A 25,258-nucleotide genomic window follows, 5' to 3' on the forward strand; every position below is an offset into this window, starting at 1 on the left:
TGTAAGAGCATTTCTCTCCAAATTCTGTGTGCATTTCTTATATCCCCATCCTAGCTATATGTTCAGCCCATCGTAACTCAGTTGGTTACACTACCCGGTTTCAACTGTAAGCCATGAATGAAGTCCTCCCTCACATAATATTCTGAATATCCCATTTAGTTTATTCCTGTTAGGTTCGCTTTTTCTCTCAAGCAAGGAACGACATTTGTCAACTGTGGAGGTCGTTTATGAACACGCCATATATTTTTGCTTTAGAATGTGGATATGAGTTTTATGAATAAGCTTTATATGATTGCAATTCATATCTCGAAATGCTAGAATTCCTGGAAATACACAAACAAATTCAGTCGTATATTAAACGTCACGCTCTAATTTGCTTGTGGTTTTTGTGTGTTCTGTGGACGTTTCGAGAGATTAAAACCGGCGTTTGAAGGATGAAGGCTGTTTCTATGAAATAACGAATGAATACTGAGTTCAAGAGTGTTGTGAATGGAATGTGACTGTGAATCTAAACAGTTGAACCCTCACAGAATATTAATTACAACCAACAAAATCCCCTCTTTACGCCTAGGTCTGTATGCATCTGCCAGCAGAAACATGTGAAGAAGCATAAACTGTTTCATAAATTTCATCACCATGTAGGACAAATGTATTTTATTGTCTGATATTCAAAATTATAAATATTAACTATAGTCTATCTGCCTTGCTCTTTTCTATTTTCTTGTTCTCTTTTTCAATTGGTTCTTTTGGTGCCTATTTTCTGTAACTTTTGATAATTCCAAGTATGTTAGAATGTACAGTGTGCTTGAAAAATAGTTGAGATAAGTTTTGTGGCAGATAGAAATAACCATTTCTGTTAATCTGTCTAAATACCCTTATAATTCCCGTTTCTGTGAAGGAATTTTGATCTCGTCTCATATTAACACTCGTGCCAAATTCCAGCACAAATTTACACTCAGGAAATACAATTCAGAGCTTCATTACGAAGATATTTCTCTTCAGTCTAATTCCCCACCGCACATGAAATTTCTTAATCCTTGTAAAACTGCATTTGGAGTTTGCATTGCAGAGAAATATTCTTCGTCCCAATCTTCTAAATAGAAGGACACATCTAGGAATTTTGTGACCTTCCCTTCAAGCTGTAGGTACTTTTTCCTCTATAACAAATAGGCCTATACCAAAACCTTCTATGAATAGAAATACTGTAATATGACGTTGACTGGTTGGTGATCATTTGCTGCTAAGTGATCCTGGGTCTTATGGGATAATATTTATGGTTATGTGTGTTTATTGCTTTAGATTTCCCGTCATTCTTGACGGAAAAATTACTAGTGTATATATGTTATCCATAAAAGACGTATACACATAATACGTCGGCCTTTTCTCTCTCAGCTGCGAACCACTGCCAACTGTGCCACGAAGCTAGATTCGTTAATTCACTAAGCTCCAGTGCTTACGTATGTAATGGGTTAGTTTAAAGATGTCTATTTCATTACTTAATGTGTGTGTGTGTATATGTTTTTGGTACACCTGTATGTATGATGTCCGAAAATCATGCACACTCTTTGTGTCTATGATCCCCAATGCCCGTACCCTTCATTCTCGTAATCTTGGTCTGTGCACTGCCTAGTGTGTCACTGAAGGGACCGGATTTGCTGGTCACTGTGGGCTGAAAGTAACGTCCTGTAGACAACAAGCGACATGATTCGACGTCTATTTCTCTTCATTTGAGTGTTCACGAAAGAAGCCGTTCTGTCGTAGTAATTCTCAGTCCTGTTGAACCGCACCTTTGTTTGGGAGTCTCGCCTACTGTACAGGTGTTCAGGCGCCCACCTCCTGAGAGCTGGCCTGCTTTTGGTCACCTTGATGCTATTAAGCACGGACAGTATTCAGGTGTCTGGTTCGCTGTTAACAGCTCCTCTTTAGCTACTCTTGGCAACGATAATAATAATTATTACGGTGGTATTGATGATGATGATGATAGTAACGATTATGGAAGGACGCAGATGTTTGCGAACAGGGTGGTGAGGAGATTATTTGGACCCCACAGGATAGAAGTTTTATAATGACGAGCTTTATAATTCATTATGTTCAACAAACATTATTAGAGTGATATAATTAAGGATGAGGTAGACGTGTCATGTAACACGCGTTAGAGAAATTAATAATGCGTAGAAGATTTTCGTAGACAAACCTGAAGGGAAGATTCCACCTAGACGTACGTGGGAGGGCATTAAAAAATTTAGCTTAAGGAATCAGTGTAGGAAGATGTAGACTAGATTCATCTGTCACCATTGACCTTTGGTGGGTTCTTACGAACACGGTAATGAGTCTTCGTGTTCCATAAAGGGCGAGGAATCTATTGATTAGCCGAGCGATTAACTTCTCAAATGACTGCTTCATGTAGGTAGTTAAATATATTACATGTTAAACAGTTGACAGAAATAGAACACGTGTTTTCTTAATCTTTTGCGTGTACGAAACGTCTACATACAGCAAATATATACAGAGAAGAGGTACCAGAAAATGTACCCGTTGCCATTACAACATAGGTGAATTATAGATATTTTGAAAGTCATCATTATTTCAATCTATGCTGTTCCCACCCACATTATCTCTCGTGGATCTTAATATTATTTTCAGTTCTAAGTTAACATATTTTCTGAATAAATTTTAGGTTTTATGTTATTGTAAATTTCAAATGAAATATTCACGTTTTACGATCATGTACAATTCGTTTGTCAGTGTTTAACCTCATAAAACCATCGAATTCAGTTGATCGTAGTCTTGCTTATTAAAGCCTTTGCATTCGCTGGGCTCCAAGTTTCGGACACGGTTCTTACATCCCATTGCCATGTACGTTATTGTATGAATGCCCATTAATGGTTCGCTTTGTAGTGTTTCCGAGTCAGCTATTCCAGAAATACGACCCCCTCTCTGGGCAAGCCGCGTCTGTGTGTGTGGTCGGGGAGGGCAGGTGATCCCTTGTCATTGTGCTCCTTGCGAGGGATGCTGTTCTAATCACAGCCTGTTCATTAATCCTTTCAGTTCTACGCAGCCCACGAGATATCTCCCTTACAAACTCTGTCCGTTCATATCTGATCTTGCGATCAGCCATACAGACGCGTCCCTTCCTCCTTCAGTCAGCAGTTAGTGACTTTTCAGCAGTGCAAATCATGTATTACCAGGGAAATGCTAACAGAGTGGGAAGGATTAAACCATCGTCGGCACGGGTTTCCGTCACACTAGTTCTCTTTGCAGTCCGTGTTCCCTCTTAGGAAGTCGTTGGTCCTGAGCAGAATAGGCATCACAAGGACCGCGGTTCATGCGCGGCCAGTTACTCAGGAATTAAGTTTGTTAGGTTGCCGTACGTGCTGCATGATGATGGCCCGGCTGTTGGTAACCGTCCTGTGCAGTTCACCCCTTGCAGTTATGAAACTCACCACCCCTGCTACATCTTGACTTTCATTCTTTTGTGTGAGCTCAGTGGCGGGTCCCAGGCTCCCGCCCCCTTTTCAAGCGCTCGCATCCTGCTGTCTATCTGCAAGAAACTAATAATGTTTTCTAATTTTCTCGTCACTCAGCGTGCGTCGGACTTGTATGGAGTACTAATGACTCAGTTCTATTACTCTTGTGTTGCTGTGCGCTTGTCGCTCTTGTCTTATCTGACTCCGTTCCATTTTGCGTAATGAAGACGCATGGTCCGTCGCTGACAGATACAGCATCCTGTTTCCTGAGCAACTGGATTCACGTAGGTACTTCATCTTTCGGCCATATTGGGATCGGATATTAAGCCTTTGTCTGCATAACCCACAACATCGGCACAGCAGACACAGAATATGATTACCACGAAAGCTGCTCCTTCTTCAAGTACAACGCCACGAAGGCGTATTCCTGACTTGGAAGGCAAACTCCACGTATTCTCGACCTTAGCGACAGACGGAACTAGTGTCTAGTATCACTCTCCGGCCATATTTACTCCTTAGGCAAGACGCCTCGATATCCGTTGGCTGAGTGTTTCCCAGAGTCTTTTTCTGGACGAGGCGATGTACGACACAACCACGAATCGAATCCCGTCAATCACCTTACTCAGATACAATGGCTTCATTACTGCTATTGCTGTGGTAGTAAGTAACAAGAGAAGAATGGGTTTGTGTTGGACCGATACGGATGGTTCTCAGTGTCTCGATGTAAGATTTAATGGCAATTCGTTCATTGGTTTCGGAGATCAGCCATAAAGGTCGAATCGTGGACGCGACCTCCTAATTCTGTATCTGATATACGCACTTTTTACAATGAAATGTATAGAGTCTTATAAGGCGGATACGTACTTGGAAAACTAAGAAATACATGATGCATAACATCAAGTTAGATTTTAGAGGAATACGTTGTGAAGACGAGGTGCACATGGAACTGGCTGTAGATTATCGACATTACCGTTAATGTATCTTCGGATTATTTACCATTGCATCACTAACCTAACCTCACACCACGTGTTTTTGTGACAATGGCCGGAGCTTGAAGATGGCACTCACTTAGCTAGTGCTGAGGTTAAAATGCGTAGAACCACACCTCCACTCCCCATACATCTTCGCGGCGTGTTGCATTATTAATCACCAGGGACAACTTTGTTTGTACCAGCTAAAAGAGACATCTTTGGTGGCCAAGTAATCCTTCATCCTTTGCGTTGTAACTGCATATTTGCACTGTAGCGAATAAGCTGTTTAGTATTTCGTTGTTTTGGACACCCCCGGGACGCACGTGGATCGCTGGGTTTTGTTCAGAGTTTTGCCTTTGGTTGCGTGACGGACGGACAGACAGGTTGTGTAATTATGTCCGGATCGTGGCTTATCACGTTCCGATATACCCTCTTCATTGCTGTTGACGTATCCTTGGACCTCTTCCTGAACCACACAGCGAGTCGACTTCATTTCCTTCCTTAATTTGTTTACAAATGCGTTTTCTTTGCTCGGTACGTCCCTTAATCGAACTGAGGCTATTATATTGAAAAGAATTAATTGTAATGTTCTTGGTTGCAGTGTGGGGGTATTTGTTAACAATAACCTAATGCTGTGTATTGTTGCGCTTTGTGGTGTTGTGGTACACCAACTTTTAGAGGAACGCGCTGCCTCCGTCTTTGGGGTTGAAGTTAAACCTGATCATTGTTTTCGATAGATCAACAGCATATCTGACAGGGATATCGATTGTTCGGCTTAAAAGAACCTGTGGATTTATTTCTGTACAATAATAGACTGTGTCCCAGAAGACCATTAACCTATTATGAGTGCAAGAAACTTCAGTTGCCAAGCGACCCACCATTATTTAAAGTTAAACTGGTGGTGGCATTGTATGCTGCGCCTTCTGACCTCTGATTGCTGACCAGTTACTTTGGCTTCAGTTTAGTTCAGGTAGACCCGACTTCAAATCCTAGCTTCACGGAGCGTATTCTTTCTTCAAACTTTCATACTCGTCTGTTGAAGAAATCCTGCTTGATGCGTGTCCCACCCACCTCATCCCTTTTGATTTAATGATCCTGATAATATTTGGTCAAGAGTACAAGTTACAGAGCTCCTTATATGTACTTGCCTCCATCCTCCTGTTTCTTTCCCCTCTCAGGCCCAAAGATTTCATTTACTTCTCCAACGCCCTCGATCTCTAAGGGAATCGGACAGTTGGTAAAAATAATACAGTGAGGGTGTACAGTCACGTGTATGGCACCGTATCCATCACTTTCCTATTAAAATTACGGAAGAAAACTTAAGAACGTAAGCGGGAAACTATCAGAAACTCGAAATAGGGGCCTTTTTCATTGCATCTTACTCTTATCTGAAACCTGTCTCTTCTAATGGCTAGGTTTGTCCTGTAGGCGGGGTAAAAACCACAAATTCCGTGGGTATAGTTTGCCCTCGACGCCTTGTGTTTTTCATTTCTTGCAAGAAAACACTGAAGATTGGGGAAACAGATAGCAGTTAATGCTGACAAATGCACTGATGACTCAAATATGGTCTGCTGAGTTTCACCCTCGCCCCTTTTCGGTGTCAAAACAAATGAAGATAAATCGTAGCCCATGGACTGAGATTTAACAGAATGTTGTTTCTGATTTTCTTGTTTTCTGTTTAACTTACTTGTGATGCCAAGTTACAATTTTCAGAATTACCCGAAAGTGGAATATGAAATATTGTAATATATTCACGCATCGACAATAGGCCTGTCTCTTAACGCATTATTTTTTTATAAACCTAAAAGAATGCCTTTAAATTGCGGGCGTAAAGAAGCTTATAAAGTGGAAAGGTGCAGATTTTGAAGGAGCCTGTCGTGGCTGGAGAGATTCCAGAAATCCATGTATACGTTAGTCACAATAGCTTGCACCTCCCTGGGATTCGAATTGGAGACCATACGACGTTGTGTTGCAGGTTACTGCTGAGTCAGACCTGTCAGCATAATGGTAAATAATCATCTGCAGAAGGGAGTAGAGCCACGTCCCAAAACATCGTGTATAACAAGTACAATTCATACTATGTACAGCTTCAGAAATACAGAATGTCCACAAAGTGGCGGCCGATTTTAAGGTCGTGTAATTGTTATTTATAACACATAGGAAAGACTTACGTACTACAAAAGAGTCGCACCATAAGTTTCTTTTAGGCTTATACAAACAGAAGCTGATATAAATGTTTAAAAACTGAGAGTGCGCGAGAGAGGGGGATGACCGGGGGGGGGGGCGGCGTCAAACTGTTTTCGATAGCTTTTAGCGTCACTTGTGTATCGGTCGGTAGCATTCGCTCGGAAGGGGACCCAGCCAATTAACGCAGCGGAAGACTGCGTATCTTAGACAGAAATAAATAACCTATCTTGTTCTAGTCCTTGGGAGGAGAATTTGTTGTTTGTTATTTCGAGAAGAAAAATTGAAGTAGCTGTCTAAGTTCGAAAGGAGGAGGCGCCCTATCTGCTCTCTCCCGGCTGAGTGGGGAGTCAGTCACCTCTTTTCATCTGACGTCCATTAGTTTCCCATCTTCCTCTTTCCGTACTACTTGACTTTTCCTCTTGTATGTTTTTCTCAAGAAAACGATGGAACTTAATGAGAAATGACGATTTTTCGCCACGAGCATTCAAAATATACCGGAGTTGAAATGTGTCTTCGTGTTTGTGAAGATCAAATGTAATAGAGCAACTACGTGTCCCACCAAGCACACAGAGGCTTGTATTAATGGATCTGAAACGTTGGTAGTATTGATTGTCCTTCCATTTTAGTGAAAGCTTTATCATACGTGTTCCTACTGTTCAAAGCCCCTCCCAGACGCTGGTATCTGGCTCTGGTATCTGTGAATATAAAGGTCTTGTATGATCGCGGAACATAATACAGTCTGTCCCGAAAATTTCTGGCAGTAGCGAGTTGCTTCTGGGTTGTAGCGCTGTGTAATCTGGTAGAAGTATACCAACGTTTCATAGGTCCTTGCTGTCTCCATCATCAGGGCGTTGAGCCATCGCTACAACCCAGAAGACAGCCATCTTCGGACTCACCGCCGTGAAAACCTCAAATCCAGACCTAACTATGTTTGGGTCTTTATTTTTAAAGTTTCAGACATATAATTAGTCCGAAATATATATTTTTTACTAATTTTCTAAAATGCTTTTGTAGCTTCGATGTGGTTGGTTGAGTCCGTTTTTAATGCCCCGAAACTAAATAAATAAAATAGGCCGGGGGGTACGGAAAGGGACGAGGGTTGTAAGTAATCACATACAAGTGGTGAAGAATTGTTAGGGGAGGAGGTTGACTGAGCGACAAACGACTTGCTGTTGACACAGATTATCTTGTGTTGTTTTTGTTGTGCGTCTGTTTACTTTTGCACTTGTGTGTAGGTGAAGGCGGATGTCACACAGAATTCACTTTGCTTCGTTTGCAAAACGTTTTAAGGCGAGAAGCAGTAGAATCCTTACTTCTGGGTTTGCCTGTGGGGTTTTGTTACCAGTGAAATTTCTGGTTTGTTTCATAAAAATGGTATGACCCCACGTGTTCTATTTGTTCCTGCTCCCATGTTGGTCTTTCAGTTTTCAAATTTATACAGTAGTGTAAAAAACACGATTAAATTGTGATAGAGATACACGTTCTTCCTTAGAATCCTTTCCGATTTACTATTAACGCTAGAAACTTTATCTACTGATAGCGTGGACACATCTAAATTTTTCTATCATTCTGGTGCATTTCATTCACCCGTTAAAGCCTGTATTTCACTTTCTTTTACAATCAACGGGTCTTGTATTATTCTCAGAATAAACAGCGTCAACAAATTTATCTTTGTAATGGCGAAGTGTTGTGTTTTCTTTGCAGTACGGATTGAATTCTTAAATATTATTTAGACGAGCTTCGGCTGTAAAGTAATCTACTTTTCCTTATAATCATATTTTCTACGTTCTAGACCTTCATTTAACATCAAACAGCTTTCCGTGTTGCTTGTAGCAATGAATTTTAAGTGCAACCCATCTTGTTATTCCAACAGGGCTCAGATTCTTGGTAGCATCAATTAATTCAATTTAGGTAATTTCCCAGTCGCAGATAGTGTTGGAGATGAATGAGGATGGAGTGTGCAGAAGACGTCAGAGGAGACAGGCCAATAACGGCAGTCGCTTTGATGTGACAGCCACTCTGTTGCCTGTCCCATCAGAATGCGAATACCAGCTGCAGCGTTCAGTTTGTATTTGTTGTCAAGTGTCCCAAGTCCGTGGTATAAAATAAAAAGAATATATCGCGTTATTCAACACTCTAGTTCACGTGGAATTTCTGACGGACAGAAACTTTCATCTCTCAATTACCATTCGACTGATGGTCCATCTCTCGGCTGTGCGACATGCGTGACGAGCCGTCATATTAAAGTCTCCCCTTTTAATTAGTTAGCAAGTAAGCTTAGCAATTTGCCCAGACGCTGAATTCAGTCTCGTAACCCTGGGTTCAGTCCATGTAAGATGATGTGCATATACATTTTATTAAAATGAGTGTTTGCCACTCTGTACATTTAGCTCGAAGTAGCCTGGGCAACGAAGAGGAATGTGAATTTCTCTTGAGTTGATATTGCTTCTTTTACTTAAGGAGAAATAAAAATGGTCACTTTGACTGTTCCGTCACACGTGTGCTGAAGAAGTTTCTGACTCAGCGGTTTCATGGTGGGTCAGAACACCGCTGTAGGTCTTTTCTTGCTAGAAACACGTGTATTGTACTTGTCGACTTGTGCTTTGCTTGTGTACTTATGTGGCGATTAGCTTTCGTTCTGCTAAGCGTGTGGAGATAGTTATGTGGTAAGTCTGTTATGTTAATGACATGTAACGAACTCCGTATCCTTTTTCTCGGAAACTGTGATAATCGCCAGCCTTACGTCACAAGTGGCAGTCTAAGGAACGTCCAGCAGGTTCGTAACAAAACGGAGAGTTCTGGGCAGAACACATAAAACCTAAAGAAGATGGCTGTCTTCTGAGATGTTGCACAGTGTAGTTTGGTAGAGATTAACCTGCGTGTCAGAGGTGCTTACTGCCTGCAACAGGGCCCTGATGATAGAAGCAGTAAGCACCTGTGAAACGTTGTTCAGTTTGCACCAGACAACACGGCGCAACTTCACAGAGACAGTCGTGTTTGTCATACTCGTCGTCGTGAGAACCTGAAATCTCGCCTAAATGCTGTTTTGTTGATTTTGTGCTTGCGCAATGTAAATTCGGTAAATTGGTACAGAATATGACACACAGACAGCATGGTAATCGTAGAATCTGCTTAAAATGTATAGTGCATATTAACTTGTCATCAAATGGGAACGATTATGCATGAGTAGGCCAACACGGACAGGGAAAGAAAGAGAGAGAGAAAAGATTATAATATCGAAAATTCAAGAGGTTAGGCTAGGTTATCATTATGGACACAAATTATTTTAAGCTATACTTTAAATTATTCTGTCCAAGATATTTCAAAATGCAAACGACCTGTACTCGGCAGGTTTCTAAGTGGCTTTACTATTGATCTCATCTCAGAAGTTCGCACTGTACACCATGGTGGTATTCAAGGAAGGAATTTAAAAACAGCACTCCTTATATTAAATAATGATCCTCATACAAGATTTTATAAGCATCAGACACTTATTTTAAAAGCACAGTAAATTTTCAGGTGTGGATCTCGTGGGATTCACACCCTAGGTTGAAGGAACGGGCTTCAGAAACCGGGGCTGGTTCTGTGTGAGTGTTTTGAAAAGTGCTGAGCCTTGCATTATCGGGCGCTTAGCCAATAAGGAGAGCCGTGCTGAGGAGATCAGGGGATGTGCCACATCCATTCTATTCCCACGTAATCTTCCTGATAATGGTTTTCGAGGTAATTTCTCGCACATACTGAAGTTAATTTGGTTCGACTTTAAAAGTTGGGCGGGGGACGTGAAGGGGGGCTGGAGCGTCGTCTGCCTCATTGTGTCAGCGTATTTATTATTAGTCATGAACGGAGGAATTTTTTTCTAATACGTCGCGTATATAGCTTTTCCCATAGTCTTTCATAGATAAAGATTTATGGAGTGTTATTTCACATAGATATAGACCTGTATGTATTCCAGTATCCGGATTTAATTATAGTTGTTAGAGCATCGTTTCATTTGTAGAAATAATACAATACAGAGCTAGCTTAATAATTATAATACAAACAGTATTCGAGGTAAATTTGCTCATTTGTGTAATTACGCATCACGCCATGTAGACATATGGATGAGTAGAGGTGTAGCCCCAAGCTTTCTTAACATTGGCACCAGATTTAGGCTCCTGCCGCATTACCCCCCGGTGTAGGAGGCTGGTTAGACGCGATGTGTGAAGAAAAGAAAAGTCCCTGTCTCTCAGTCGGTTCGACCTGCAGCCCAATTGTTACAGCGACAGAAACAATGCATATTTTTTACGTGAAATGGCGCGATCCGATTAAGACAGCAGAGCAGTGTCGTAAGGCTCTGCTTTGCAAACGTCTGCTGTCACGAAGAGGTCTTACAAAACATTTAAGTCCCGTGGAACATTAGAATCCTCACAACAAGTTGTTGAAGAGTGTAGGAGAAACGAGAAATACATGCAGAGGCTGAAGGGAAGACGTAGATGGGAGGATAATATTAAAATTCATCGAAATGAAAAGGATGGGTCGCTGCGGACAGGGTTTATCTGGCTAAGGATAAGGGCCGGTGGTGGGCTCTTGTGAACTTGATAATGAACCTTCGGGCTCCATAAAAGACGGGAATTGCCCTGACTAGCTGAGGGAGTATCACCTTCTCAAGAAATCCTGCTCCGTGGACTCAGTTGTTAGAGAAGGTATTTATGACCTGACGTTTAACGCGGATATTTAACTTATGTATGTGTCTGTTAAATAATAATAATAATCACCTGCGTATCGTTCACCAAAGTATTCTGTAGCCCTGTGTATGTTGATTACTAGGATATAAGTTATGAAATTATTTATAAAGACGGGTTGGGATAGAACCATCTTCCAATTATGAACCTTGTTCTTTGTTCGCGTTGTATTTATGTGTGTATAAATAAATATAAGACACCTGTTCTGCTATATAGTTGTGCAGGAGATAGCAAAGAAACAACTATCCCCGTTCATTTGCATGTAATTGGAAGCTGTATAAGAATATTGTTATCCAGATAATGTCATACCCTTACGTCCAAAGTAAACAAAAAGCTCAATTGGAAATGGAGATAAGTTATGTATTTTTTTAGCTTAGATTTATAAGATTGGCTGAGCAGAAACGGGTGTGAAATGAACTGGTTGGAGAGACGTGAGGAAAAACACTGATCAGGGTGTCCCAAAAAGAAGTATACAAATTATGATAAGGAATATTAACCTTGTTGTTCATTTCCATGTGTTTACAAGGGGAACCTATTGTGGCCTACACTTAAAGATGACACTGCAATGTATTTTCTCGTGATGGCAGTGCTGACGCACGTAATGGTTTAGTTCATATTAAAATTATTTATTTAATTCATTGCCTCTCAGGGAACAGAACCCGAAGTTTCAAGACCGCTGCAAATGATATTACAGCAATGCAGTTAGTTCACGCCCTGATAATGTATTTCTCAGAGTGGCCTTTAGTCTGTCCTCCAATATCCTTTTCGGCGTTTTCCGAATAGTTTTATCGACCAGATTTCCGTATGCCGTTTTTGTTACCCCGTCCTGTTTCCAGACCACAATAATCTCCTTGGCTCGATTAACCTAAAAGTACAAATCTTGGAAGTTACTCTTTATGTGATTTCGTCAAGTGAGCTAGGAATCGTTCTTCACAAGTATCTACAACCACCGCGTCTCCATAATCCCAACAGCAAAAATGTGGGGCCAGACAAGAAGGTAATCCGTAGTTGCCCCCCGCCCGTAAGTGTTGAGCAAACAGACCAAGGGACATTCCATGCGACCAGTGTTTGCCCACCACCCCATGCACTTCAGTGACGTTTCGTTTGTTTTTTAGCTTCGAGAGGAATTTCGGCGTGGCTCCTTTGCACCACGTGTGCTGGGACGTCTGCCCGATCCCACCCTCTGAAAACAAACATTAGAATCTAATCCACTTGCAGACACTCCCACATAAGAAAATTGCGACTTTCACGTTGTCCAATCATTCATGAAACAGTGTTTTATATTCTGCAATAAAGGAAGTAACAATCTGTGTTTCAAGTTCTGAAGTATGGTGTCAACTGGTTTCTAGTTTTCCTTGTTTTATAGCAGCTTTGTTGTCTGGAAAGACGCGCTGAAAAGATGAAGAAGGAAAATTTGTGTACAGCTTCTTGCAGGTAGAAATGACTTCTGTAGTCCGATATATAACCACTGTTTATCGTGTTCGTGGTTGTCTGTAATATAAAACGCCATTCGTCTGTGAAGCCGACTTGTGAAGTTCCTGTCGCTATGACAACCGAAGTTATACATTTAATCCGCTGTCCCCTCGAGGCTTCAAATGTTCAGATATTGAAGCAGGAGCCGCCACTGGACTAGTGGTGATTTGCCACAAGAGATTGATGGCAATGATGTCCCTTAAAGCATAAATTACTTCGATCGGTTTGCCTGCAACCCATGTAGCCCGCCACACATTGTTATTGATTAATTGTATCAATTTGTGTCATGCGACAAATGAACACTTTAACGCAAAACTAACTGTGCATTACAGACAATGGAAATGGACACATGTTCATTTGTGTCAACATTTGAATGTCTACAAACTTAATCAGCAGAAATGATTATTATTAAATTTGCAGAAATGATTTGTTATTTAAACAAGGTGCTGCCGTTTGTTATATTCTGCAGAACACTAGTGGTCCTGTTATTTTGACTTTTACACACGTTTTAACCCTAGGGTGGGCCGTATCTCAGAAAACAGTTTTAAACAAAATAATCAGACTTTGAAGTCGTAATGTAACTGGGCAGTGGGTGTTTCTTCACGGTTGTGAAGTCTTCAATTGTGGTCTTCTGGATTGTGTCGCCTGATGATGGAGGCGATACGTACCTCCGAAACATTTATAACCTAACCCATAAGACCACACGGTGTCACAACCCAGAAGAGCACGATCGACTGTTTTCAACAGTTTGTGAGAGTGTGAATTGGATTTAGGTGGCTCAAGATAGAGTCGAGTTGTGAAATGGTCAACTGCTCGGCGAGCTACGAGCTACACTGGATCACAAGCGGCAGGTAAAAGAGTCCTTTGTTTTCGAAAGCCCTATGCCCTCTCTCGCTCTACTTTTGTGGTTACCATTGTTCGTTGTCTAAGCGAGTCTTTCACACAGTGAATATTGAATGCTAAGGGACTTAGACGAACCGGTAACTAGGCTGGATTCTAGTTACTTTTTGAGTGGGGTTGAGCCCCTGAATGGCCTGTAAAGCGCATGTGCAGTTGCAGAATTTGCTTCGGTGCTTGTCTGAATGTGAAGCAAAACTTTGAACATATGTTGGTTCTCTTGAAACTTATACACACTCTGTGTTGTGGACTGCATTGCATTAGCCTATAACAGGGTGGTGAGTGAATGGAAATGATGATGAAAGTGGCTGTCTTCTGGGATATTTCACCATTTAGTCTGATATCCATCATTATATGTAGGATGATTCTTTAAAATGCGCTCGAAAAGAAATATGTAGTGCCTGTGCTGAGATTTGAACTGTAGCCGTCTAGTTCAGAATATCATTTTCTTAATGGCTGAGCAGCCCCTTGTATTGTCATGAAAAATGTTATTTTTAAACTACTTCTCAGTGTGTACAAAGTAGGTAAAGCAGGAAATATACAATTTGAACTTGTCCATCAGATGACTTCCTGCCAGATCAGCTCTTGGCAAATATTATCACAAACCGTTCTCAGAGATGGCTAATAAGGATCTATAAATATCACAGGAACAAGTCGTGCAGGGGCGTATTCTAAACCTAAGGGGCAACGCCTCCTCAGAAACAACATCTTTGTGATTTACTACATCATCATTTCAGCTGGCAAGTTATGTTTATACCATCGTGACGTCAGAGTACAAGTCTTCCGGGAAAATTTTCAGTCGTGCTTCCGTGATGTGTTTTATTTCTTTTCTGTGAAACCGATCGGCGCACTGATTCGCACTCTTGCTTCGTTTTCGGGGAGGAGTCTTCAGTTCGTATCTCATCCCTTATACCGAATATCGACATGTTTCATAGAAGAGCGCCAGATGTTTATAAAATTTAATGTCCTATTAATTTTCTATTATTTACAGTTTTTATAGTATATCCCACAAAGTCCAGTGGGTCCCGGGGTCCTTTTCCGGGGGTAAAGCGTGGCCGGAGCGTGTCGCTGATCACTCCCCCTAAGTGCCTACATGACGTCTGGCGCTACAGTTTTGGTTTTTTAAAATGAATAGTGCACACAATTTTATGTCTCGAAGCAGAAGATCCAGAGACGGATAAAGTAGATTGGCAATTGCAGTTATTTAATTTCTAGCATTTCGGCCGTCAGTAACAAAAATGTTTTCGTTTTGTGATTTCTCATATCGTAGAGCTCAAAGACCGTGAAGATGCTTGTAGGCGGCGGGTGTTGTGGGGTCGGATCAGAAACATAAAAGAAGTTTAGTGAGGCTGAAAGGCTTAAATATTTCATTAAACATATCTTTCTGTTTCGAAGTGCAAAGCGATGCCGTTCTCTCTTCGACTCTTATTGTCCTTATTCCTTTCTCTGGTTGTCTGGGAAAGCGACATATTTGTGTCAGAGACGGAACACTTGCCCGCTTGAAACGCGACGTCCTTACTTTACGCGTAAGGACGTCGCGCCCAGGGAATCCTGTAGGAACTCTGGTCTGTGATCCTGTTTCCTCTGTTGCCCTTTTCTTTCGTACGTCTCTACATTTTCTGCCCAGTGGTAATTATATATACCATCTGCTTTAACGGCAGTTAACTCTGTATTTTACCCACAAAGTGTGTTTGTGGGTTTCGTATGATTTTCACAACAAACAGCGATTATTTCCCTACACAGCGTTAGCCAGTTGAACATTCACAGAGACGCGTTGTGTTTCTTTGCGGTAGGAGGAAATGATTCTTTAAGCATTGTACCTATGAGATTCGTGCTTCTAAGTGTTAAGGGGAACGAAAAACTGGACTCTTTGTTCACGTAAGCAGTTTTCTTACGATTCTCAGTTGATTGTATTATCAGGAAAGCAGTAAAAAGTTATCAGCTCGTGTACTTGTAAGTGTTTCTTATCATACACATGCAGTGACAGAAGAAATACGCTTCCTGGCTTTGGTCTCTTACTCGTTTGAGATGCCTGATGTAAAACTCGTAGAAGGGAATTTAGATACTCAGAACACGAATGAGATTGTATGTATTGGTAAGAAAATTGGTCTTCCACTCTGAAGGAAAAAAAGGAGATTTAGAGTAGCCAGTGATGGGATAATCAGATATGAAGCTCTGTCCGGTCCGCGGGGCAGCTGTTGCTCATCCCAGACAAATGCAGAAGGGAAGAATAATGAGCTTCTGCAAATACTGATGTCGGGAGGAAAATGACGCGGACGAGGTGAAAATTTCATGCATAATTTGAGTTGAAAACCTGAAGTGTGAAGATCACTTGGAAGATCTAAGCGTGGATGGGAGGATAATATTAAAATTAATTTTTAGTAATTAGGGCGTTGAGTGGATTAAGGTAGCTCAGGATATGGTCCAGTGGAGGGTTGTTGTGATCATTCGAGTTACATAACACGCTGGAAATTTGACCTGCAGAGCGACTATTAGCTTCTCAAGGAACTCTGTGCTCCGTGGAGTCGATTAAGAGAATGGTTGACTTTACCGGCCTTCTTGCTTCCCCGGTTTGTTGGTGTTAATAGTCAGAATGGCTTGTCCCCAGTGTTCAGGCCTGTAATGTCTTGGTTTCATGTCGGCGCGGTGAAATGAAAGCGGTGTGGAGACATGCTAATGCTTGCGAGTACAGACAAGTCAATTTACTGTCGTGTTTGATACTTGACAGGGATGCGTTCCTTTGTTTTGACAGCCTCATTTTCATTGAGGTGAGTGGTTAATGCCTTGCCTTTGAAGTTGAAAGAGCGCCATCATGGCGTCATGACCGACAATTATTTAACATTCGGCGAGATTGAGGTCCAAAAATCCAATGTATCAATAAAATTAACATTTTTCATTTCCAGGACTTTTAAATTTATGATTTGTGACATTTTACTTTGCTGGTTACCATGGAGATACGCAGACGAAATAATACATTTATTGATTTATTAAAAGCTCAAAGTGAAAATGATTAAATAATCGACATCCTGCGCCGTATAGTCTGATAGAAACTGCCCGACACTTTAGAGGTGTTTGCTGCTGAAATCATGAGGGCGATGTTAAGTACTCGTTAGATATTAAGGAAATCGCACGTACCTTCATTGCATGGTTTCGCATTTTATACGTATTATGTATGTTGCAAAGTATATTTGGTAAACAGGATGACGAAACGGCCTGAAACTTAACGCACCTTGGACATGGATAAATATATGCATAGTTCATGCTAATGACATTCATTTCAATATTTACGTAAAGGCTACTTGCTGTTGTGCTGAGCGCTGTGGATTGCGGGACTGACTGCGAACTATAGAGTTTTGTGAGTGTGTGAGTGTTTAATTATGGGACTCTTCTTCCGTTCTTCAGCCTGTGATATTATATGGGGTCAGTGGCGTCTACTTGGCTTTCATGCTTGATCTCCTTCAATTTGTCGCAAGAGATTCAAATTCTGGAGGCATGTGTGTCGTTCTGATTGTTTCCGTGTTGGCTTTTATCTATAAAAATGCTTCAATTTTAAACTTGAAGTTTTCAAAGCTGCTCGAATTCACTGTGAAGTCTTCTGAGTGCATATACAATGCCGTGTCGAAATGGTGGAGAAAATTACCGACGTTTCGGAGAAAGTTGCTGCCTCCTTCCTTGAACGTTGCAGAAGGAGGCATCAAGTTCGCAGGAGTATGATTGAATTTCATGTTTCATGGTCTGCACTAAAGTTTCTATCTTCAGTAGTTGAACAAACGAGGGATTCAAAACAGCGAAAAATGTGTACTCCTGAATGGAGTGCACGTTTTATGTCTAGTCGTAAATAGGCCGCTGCCGTTACCTATGCAACCCCTGCTCGCCCATAAATTTACTTTCTACGCACTAACACTGTCTTGACTCGACTTGTTTGTTCTAGGTTTGCCCTGTGTTGTGTTTGTTGGACCCCATAAAGCGTCCACATGTTTCATACCGCCAGCTATGTCAGGGAAATATAAACGTTTATCAACATGAAATTTGTATTTAGTGAGGAAAATCTTTCTGCTGGTCTGGTGGCTGTAATCGTTACTGAAACTGTCACTGGTTCGGATTTCAGTTTCATCAGCGTTTCTGCTAAAAAATTACGCCTGGTTCCTCATTTTCGTTCCTCTTTATTTGATTCGTGCACTTTGATATTCTTCTCCTCTTCGTATATCTTAACTGAAGAAGTCACGAGGGAAATGCAATCGTTGATGGGAATATAATATTAAAACGGATTTCAGACAAAAGAGAGTGGGGGGACGGAAAGGATTCTGTCCAGGATAGTTAACAGTAGTGGTCAATTGTGAACACAATGGCCATACTGCTGGTTGCATATATCCTAAGGATGAAACCTCTTGGCCGTCCAACGACTAAAAATTTTCTCAAGTAAGACACGTATATGGATAGTTCACGTATATTTCATAATCATTTTTTCAGTATAGCTAATCCGATTTCTTCTCATATTGTGTTCTTATGTTTAATTCAAGAGCAGTGGACAGGGCTGTTTCTATTGTTTTTTTATTTCCCCAGCTTTAAAATAATCTAGCCCTATAAATTTTACGCAGTCGGGATTATAAAACCTGTCACTAAATTAAAATTAAATATTTTGTAATTATCATAACTCTAAAACGCGAATGTTTACCGCGAAGGTGGCCTGTCAGCTGTGAAAGTCTACGTGAAAGAGAATTTCCGTATGCAAACAGATTCCAACCCACTGCGTTGAAGAGCCTGTTTTGTGATATCGTCAGCTTCTCATTTCCTTTATCCCTCGTGGATCAACTTTTCGGAGAGACGTGTCGCCCCCATCTTCGGGGCCGAAGTACTACTTTAACGATGGAGATGATACATTGCTTCCGAAAAGTTGGTGACCACCTACAAGTGTGGGCGGCGTTGTGACCCAGAAGACCACAATCCAAATTTCCACGTCCGTGAAAGCCTCAGATGTAGTAATTTTCGTACGGAGTCTAGTAAACCGGTAACTGGCCGTAAAAATTAAAATGGCATTGAACTACTGCACGTCGCCACACAGGGCACTCTCCTGCTCATGAACGCGTGTTATTTTTATGGAACTGGAGCGATTTATTTCTGGAAGTGAAGCTAACACTGCCACAGTGTTCGCGACTTCGAATCCCGCTGCACACCGAACCTGGCAATCCGGTGGTTAGCATTCGTGCTGTGGGAGGTCCCGGGTTCGAGTCTCCACTCAGATATCGGCTGTTCTAAGTGTGTTTTTTTTATCCAGTCCCTCCGGACGAATGCCTGGATAGTTTCCATGACCGCTTCGTCCATACCCTTTCCTATTAGCCATTTACGTGTCAATGTGTTATTCAGCAGCGTGCAACGTCGTTAAACAATCGACCAAGAATCCCGCTGGTGCCCTCGATCTGTGTTAGCTTCTTCATATATTTTTTATCTGACTGTATGTAACTTACGTTGATCTCATCTTGAATCCAAGAACGGATCGAGATTCTTGGGTTATTTAATAATACCGTGTCAGCTGTGGAAGTTATATATCACTGGAAAGAGCATCCGACTGAAATATAATTTCATTACTTATGAACCGGGATAGTTCAGTTGGTGAGGTGGCTGGCTACGGACTGGCTTCGATTCCCGGTGAGGGTACAATCTCTTTGTACCATGCTATGAAAACTTATGGGGTGAGGGTGGAGATAAAGTTCCACGAGCTGTTAACCTCGTCACAGAATGGAGGTGAGCGGTTACTTCGCCGTTCTTCTTTCAAGTTTGTGCTAAATAGAAGTCAGCAGTTTCTGTCATTGGTTTCGCTTGAGGCAGATTCGATATCGGCTGTGTTATGTAGGTGGAAGCGGCACACCGTTGTAGCAACAGACCGCACACACCCTGTACCAGCTTTCTGTTTTCCTATCGCCTGTTCTGGTAGAGATGTTTTTTTAAATATGACCACGGGCGATTCTTGGGTTGACAGAGACAAGTGAAATCGGACACTACTTTTAATGTATAAATTTCCAAACGTTGGAGGAAAATTGATGAAGCATGACTTGTTGTTTCGTATGTGAGTGACATTTCTTTGTTCAGAGATTGCACACACGCATGTGATCAAACATCATGGCGCACAGACTTAACTTGATAAGTTGTTAAGTCATATAGCTGGTCAAAGAGCTCCCTGATTTCGTGGTACTCAAACGTCCATAACCCTGTTAACAAAAGCTAGTCAGTGTACCAGGTTCTGAACCAACTTAATGCAGTCCTCATTTTCGCACACAGTTTCTCTAAAATAACATTATCATTCCATCTCACCCAGGTCTTTCTTTCCTTCCTTCGCATTTTTAGATTAAAATTTGATATTGATTTCTCAGGTCGCCGTGCGTGCTACGTGTCCCGCCCGTCTTATTTTTTATTTGATCATCCTAATAATATGGTGAATAGTAAAAATTATGAACCTCCTACTTATTTATTTTTGTCCTCCAAGTTATTCCTTCTATCTTAATTTAAAATATATTTGCTGTCACTTCGTTCCCACACATCTCTATATAAATCAGTGTTTATATATATATATATATATATATATATATATATATATATATATATATATATATATATATATATGTTCTTACTGAACATCGTGATTGAGACGTATTTTGGCGGTCACTGATTTGATTTTTGGCCCAGCAGCCCGCTATCACTATCTTATTCGTGGTTTTCCTCAGTCTGTCCGGTAAATGCTGAGAAAGAACCTAAAAATACCAGGTCTTTCAACATGGTTTCCGATTCTCAATTCATGATCATCCTTCCGATTAGCGCTGAATAACATGAGCATTTGAAAACCCATCGTTAAGCACCCCGTTCCCGTTTTGCCTGTTGGTACCAAACGCTTTGCTCAGCACTTCGTCGATAGACTTCGCGTCAGATTCCGAGTTTGACACCAGAGATCGCCTTACCTTATACTGCTCGCGCGACGGCATGTGGATGCAATAGGCGTGTTCCGCCCGATGGTGATGGTGATGTTGGAGGTGGTGGTGATACGCGTATTGGCCCCCGTACTGCTGCTGGTGGTGAATCTGTTGTGACCACTCTTCTCGCGTGTCTTCCGTCTTTCTTAGTGGATGGTGGGAGGAATGACGTCACTCCTCCACGTGCCGTGCGTTCTGTTTGTAAACAACCCCCCTGACACACACAAGTACCCCGTGACTTGTGTCCCTCTTTCAGTGACCGGTGACCGCAAGTTCCTTTCCTCTTCAGTTGCTTGCTGCCACAGTGTTTCTGAATACCCCCAGCGCAGAAGACGCTGTCCCAGAGCTGCGGTAGTGGGCTCGGGTCTCGGGCGCCGCGTCCAGTCTGTACCGCGCACTCCAACCTACTGAAGCCTGTTCTGCTCGAGGAGGGGAGCGTAGAGCCAGCTGAAATGAACTGAGCCAGGCACCAGCTGGCGCGTGGCCCAAATCCCAGCCAGAATACAGATGTTGGACCCTTCAGGTGAATGGAAGCGACATCACATTTTGGCGTCGGTATACTGAATGAAAAGTCAAGTAGTAAACCGGACTGTATGAAGCAGTATCGTTCTGAGGCGATTCTCTTGCCTGGGGTATACATACCCTACTGTAAATGCTCGGTCGTAACGCCAACGGTAGAAGCATGGGCTGGCTACTGACAAAGCTGAAGCAGTCTCATATTTATTTTATTTATTCTTGGTTTATGTAACGAGGCTTCTAGTTGCCCAGCTATATATCATCGAATGATCGGGTTGTTAGTGAATTATGAATTGAAGAAGATGTCGGAGGAACCGGTTAATGTCCACCTCAAATTCCTTTCTAAATTCATCAGTCACAGTCACCCTTGCAATTCGAGGCAGTTGAGAAAGCGTCGGTAAATAGACACGTCTTGGGACAGTTATACGTTCATCAGTGGGTATTGAAGCTGGACCAGCCTTGACCAGCATGATGTCCGCTGATAGTTCACGAGCCTACTTCATTTAGCCTAACTGGAGTTGGCTAGCGTTTCAAGAAATTGAATGATTTGCTCGGTATGAACACTATTCCACTGGATGTCTGTGCTCTTTTGTACATTTTAATTTCCTGTTAACGGTAACACAGACATGACGACCGTGTGAAGTTTGGAAACGGAATTTACACTAGAGCCAGTGAATACAGAGAACTGGAAAGGAGTGTGGTTATAAATCGTAAAGAAACATGTTTAGATATGTTGTAGGTTGGAAAAGACACCGCGTTCACATATTTTTACATTTGGGTTCTCGTTTGATGGTAGTTTGGGGGTTGGTTTGCGGAATTTTTGTATTAAGACAGACCACAAACATATCTACAAACTCTGTTTGAATCGTTTTTGTGCAGACCGTGTGGACGATCCCAGTAACTTCTCACGCACAGTGAGAACAAGTGTCTCTAATTGGGTTACACAATGCATTACGTGTGGTCCGAGTCTGGAACATGCAAATCAATGCTTCAGCCACAGCGTGACCCACTATGCCGTTGGGATATCCCGTGCTGCACTGCGGAACCGGAAACCCACATTTAGCGGCGTGTGTGTGCCTCTCAGACCGCTTAACTAGCCTAACGAATGTTGGGATCCCTTCGAACCCCCCCCCCCCTCCCCCAACCCCAGGGTTGCGTTTATCATCCTGAACATAAGCGTGACACTCTTCCTGTCAAATTTCTGACAGCTCCTCCTTTCGGTTGAAACATTTACTGCTTCAGGGATTCCAGGAATTGATTCCAAGTCCTGAGCCAACTCGGTAAGACCGGGAAAATTGTTCTAAGAAAAAGGAATCAGGAAAAGCAAATACCGGCGATGAGCGAACCGTGCAGTGTGTCTCAAGAACGTTCAGTACTGCATGTGGGACTTTAAAAGAAGACTGTTCGATATACATTCTTGTAACAGTTTCCATTTGATCAGATGGCTGTCTTCTGGGTTGTAGCGCCGTGTAGTCTGACAGAAGTTTAGCAACGTTTCAGAGGTCCCTGCGGTGATGGAAGCAGCGTCACCCTGATGACAGAGGCAGCATGGACCTATACTCACCGCTGTGATATTCTCAAATCCTACTCGATTTAATTACTTTCTTCTGTAGAGGGTGTCGTGCCGAATTAAGAGTTAAGTAGCTCAGTGAATACAGTACAATGGCTGTGTATCTGGGCTACGGCCTGGATGATAGATAATTTGATTCCCGTCAAAGCTAAGAGATTTTCTCTTAGCATCTGCGTCCAGACCAGCTTTGTGGTCCAACCAATCTCCTATCAAATGAGTACATTGGAACGGATGTGGGAAGGTGTGCAGTGTGGATTGTGGTCTCCTGGGTTGTGTATTCTTGCAGGTGTTGCCAAAATTTGGAATAGCATGTCGTTCTACCGAGTCTTTTGTAACCACCCACATGGCGTCTAAACGTTTGTCCTGATGATGGAGATGATGCGTTCCTCCGAAACGTCGGTGGCCACCTGAAAGACTGTTTGGAAGATTTGAGTTTCTCACGGCGGTCGAGATGGTTCGGACACCGATATGACATCTACAAGACTTGAGGTTCTCACAGCGGTGAGTATGAAGATTTCCGTCTTCTGGGTTGTTGCCCTGATGACGGAGGCAGTATGACCTCTGAAACGTTGGTTAACATCGACCAGACTACACAGCGCAACTACCCAGAAGACAGAAATCTTCATCGCCCTGATGACGGAGGCAGTATGACCTCTGAAACGTTGGTAAACATCGACCAGACTACACAGCGCAACAACCCAGAAGACAGAAATCTTCATACTCTGATGACGGAAGCAGTATGACCTCTGAAACGTTGGTTAACATCGAACAGACTACACAGCGCAACAACCCAGAAGACAGAAATCTTCATCTGCAAGATTACACGGCGCCATAACCCACATTTTTACAGCCTGGAGAACCGAATGCGCCTTATTTGTGTGTTGTCTCCTTACGGTGTGCATTTTAACTTAATATTCCGTAGTCGCGTTGCAATCCTTAAAGTGATTTGTCAGAGTTGAATATGTTGACACTTTTATTGTAGTAATTTTTATGGGTTTCAGTTTTTAAGACCCTTCTTTTCGAGGCTGTAAACGAGTTAGAATATTTGTCAGCAATTTCTTCTCTAGCTGTTCTTGAATAACAATGCGAGAACATGGCTGTAAAATTACGACCCAGAAACATCGAGTCGTCCTTGAACGTATCCCAGCCACAAAAAAAGACGGTCTTAGTATCCGGCTTTTGCTTACTTCGCCGTTGTTTCGCGAGCAGCAACTGCAATTCCAACCCGAGATGAATGAGGGTCGTCCACAGATTCTTCTTCCCTGGGGTGAGCTGTGCAGATGAAGGCCTGTGGCAGCCGACCGCATTTGCCATCTCGCTCTGTCTGTCTCCTTGTGCATTTGTTTCACAAACCCTTGCTCCGCTGACACTCCCGAAAAGCGGTCAAGTTTCCCAGCCTGTTGTGGGTGTACCGTTGAAGGTTCGCGACTTAATTCATGCCGGTTGAAGAACTACCTCCGTGGAACAAACTCTTTCTTGAGATAGCTGATAGTCGTTCATTTCGTCAAGAAATTCCCGGCCTTGTACAGAACCGAAAGCCCACTGCCGTGTTCAAAAGAGACCACCATTGGAATCTGTTTCTGAGCCAGATGGATTCAGTCCAAATGGCCACAACCAGTTTCTTCTAAGATCTGTTTTAATAAAATTTTCGTTTCTACGTCCAGGTCTCCCAGTTGTTTCTGCCAAAATTTTATACGAAATTCTTATCTCTCCCATGCTGGATACATGCCCCGCCCATGTGATTGTACTTAATTTTATCACCGGATTAATATTTGGCGAAGAATGTAAATTAAGAGGCTGGCAGGTAAGGGTTGGAGAAGCTAACATATCGAGAGGAATCGTATTTTGTACTCTTCAGCCGGTGTTGTTGGGACATTTAAAACAGTAGGAATGAGGTAGATGAGGTGTGCGTTATGGGGACATAAACTCAACAAGCATGAAGTCACGTTGTGCCCCCTCGTATCCCATACGTTCCTTGGAAACCAGCAACTTCCGTTAAAAAGTGTGCCGAAAACACCTGTGATCGAATTTCCTTGCAGGGTAAATATTTGAATAATTTCTTTTGTCAACAGTGATTGCAGGTAACAAGGACCTTGTGTGTGCAGGAGGAAGTAGGGAACAGAGGAGTGTAACGAGAGATAACAAAAGAAGAGTGAAACTGCGTGCATTTTGCAACTAAACGTGTAGTTCCAACACAAAGCATTGTTTAGTGTGAACTTACAAACTGTCGTAAAAGCTTCCTAGGACAGATTCAGAATAACGAACTTTACTTTGTCTGAAGTCGCGCTGTTAACTGTACGAACTTCTGGAAACGTTTCGTAAAATCACCTTTCCATTATATTGTGCCCAGAGGCGCCTGTGAAAGGATGCGCCATACAGATTGTAGACTGCGTAATGTGCAAGCTTCTCAGTAGCATTTGACTGAGCTTCTTCTTGATTTTATAAACTTTAACCCAACGGAAACTTGTAACTTTAAATTGTAGAGAAGCAGTTT

General features: G+C 42.1%; 2 protein-coding genes across 5 annotated transcripts in view; one reads left to right on the forward strand and one right to left on the reverse strand.

Moving 5' to 3' along the window:
• The window catches only part of LOC110840836 (facilitated trehalose transporter Tret1), a 68,885-nt gene extending 47,798 nt beyond the window's left edge, over nt 1–21,087 (reverse strand). The window contains exon 1 of the mRNA XM_022086114.2: nt 20,667–21,087. Coding sequence (XP_021941806.1) covers nt 20,667–20,690 — 24 coding nt within the window. The 5' untranslated portion in view covers nt 20,691–21,087. The remainder of the gene's footprint in view (nt 1–20,666) is intronic.
• Nucleotides 1–25,258, forward strand: part of MED20 (Mediator complex subunit 20) — a 204,785-nt gene that overhangs the window by 163,008 nt on the left and 16,519 nt on the right. The gene's annotated exons all lie outside the window — the stretch shown is intronic.

This window comes from Zootermopsis nevadensis, unplaced genomic scaffold (genome assembly GCF_977971745.1).
Source record: "Zootermopsis nevadensis isolate Lab colony 2312 unplaced genomic scaffold, Znev_1.0 Znev_ptg000029l, whole genome shotgun sequence".
In the NCBI taxonomy this organism is placed as follows: Eukaryota; Metazoa; Arthropoda; class Insecta; order Blattodea; family Termopsidae; genus Zootermopsis; species Zootermopsis nevadensis.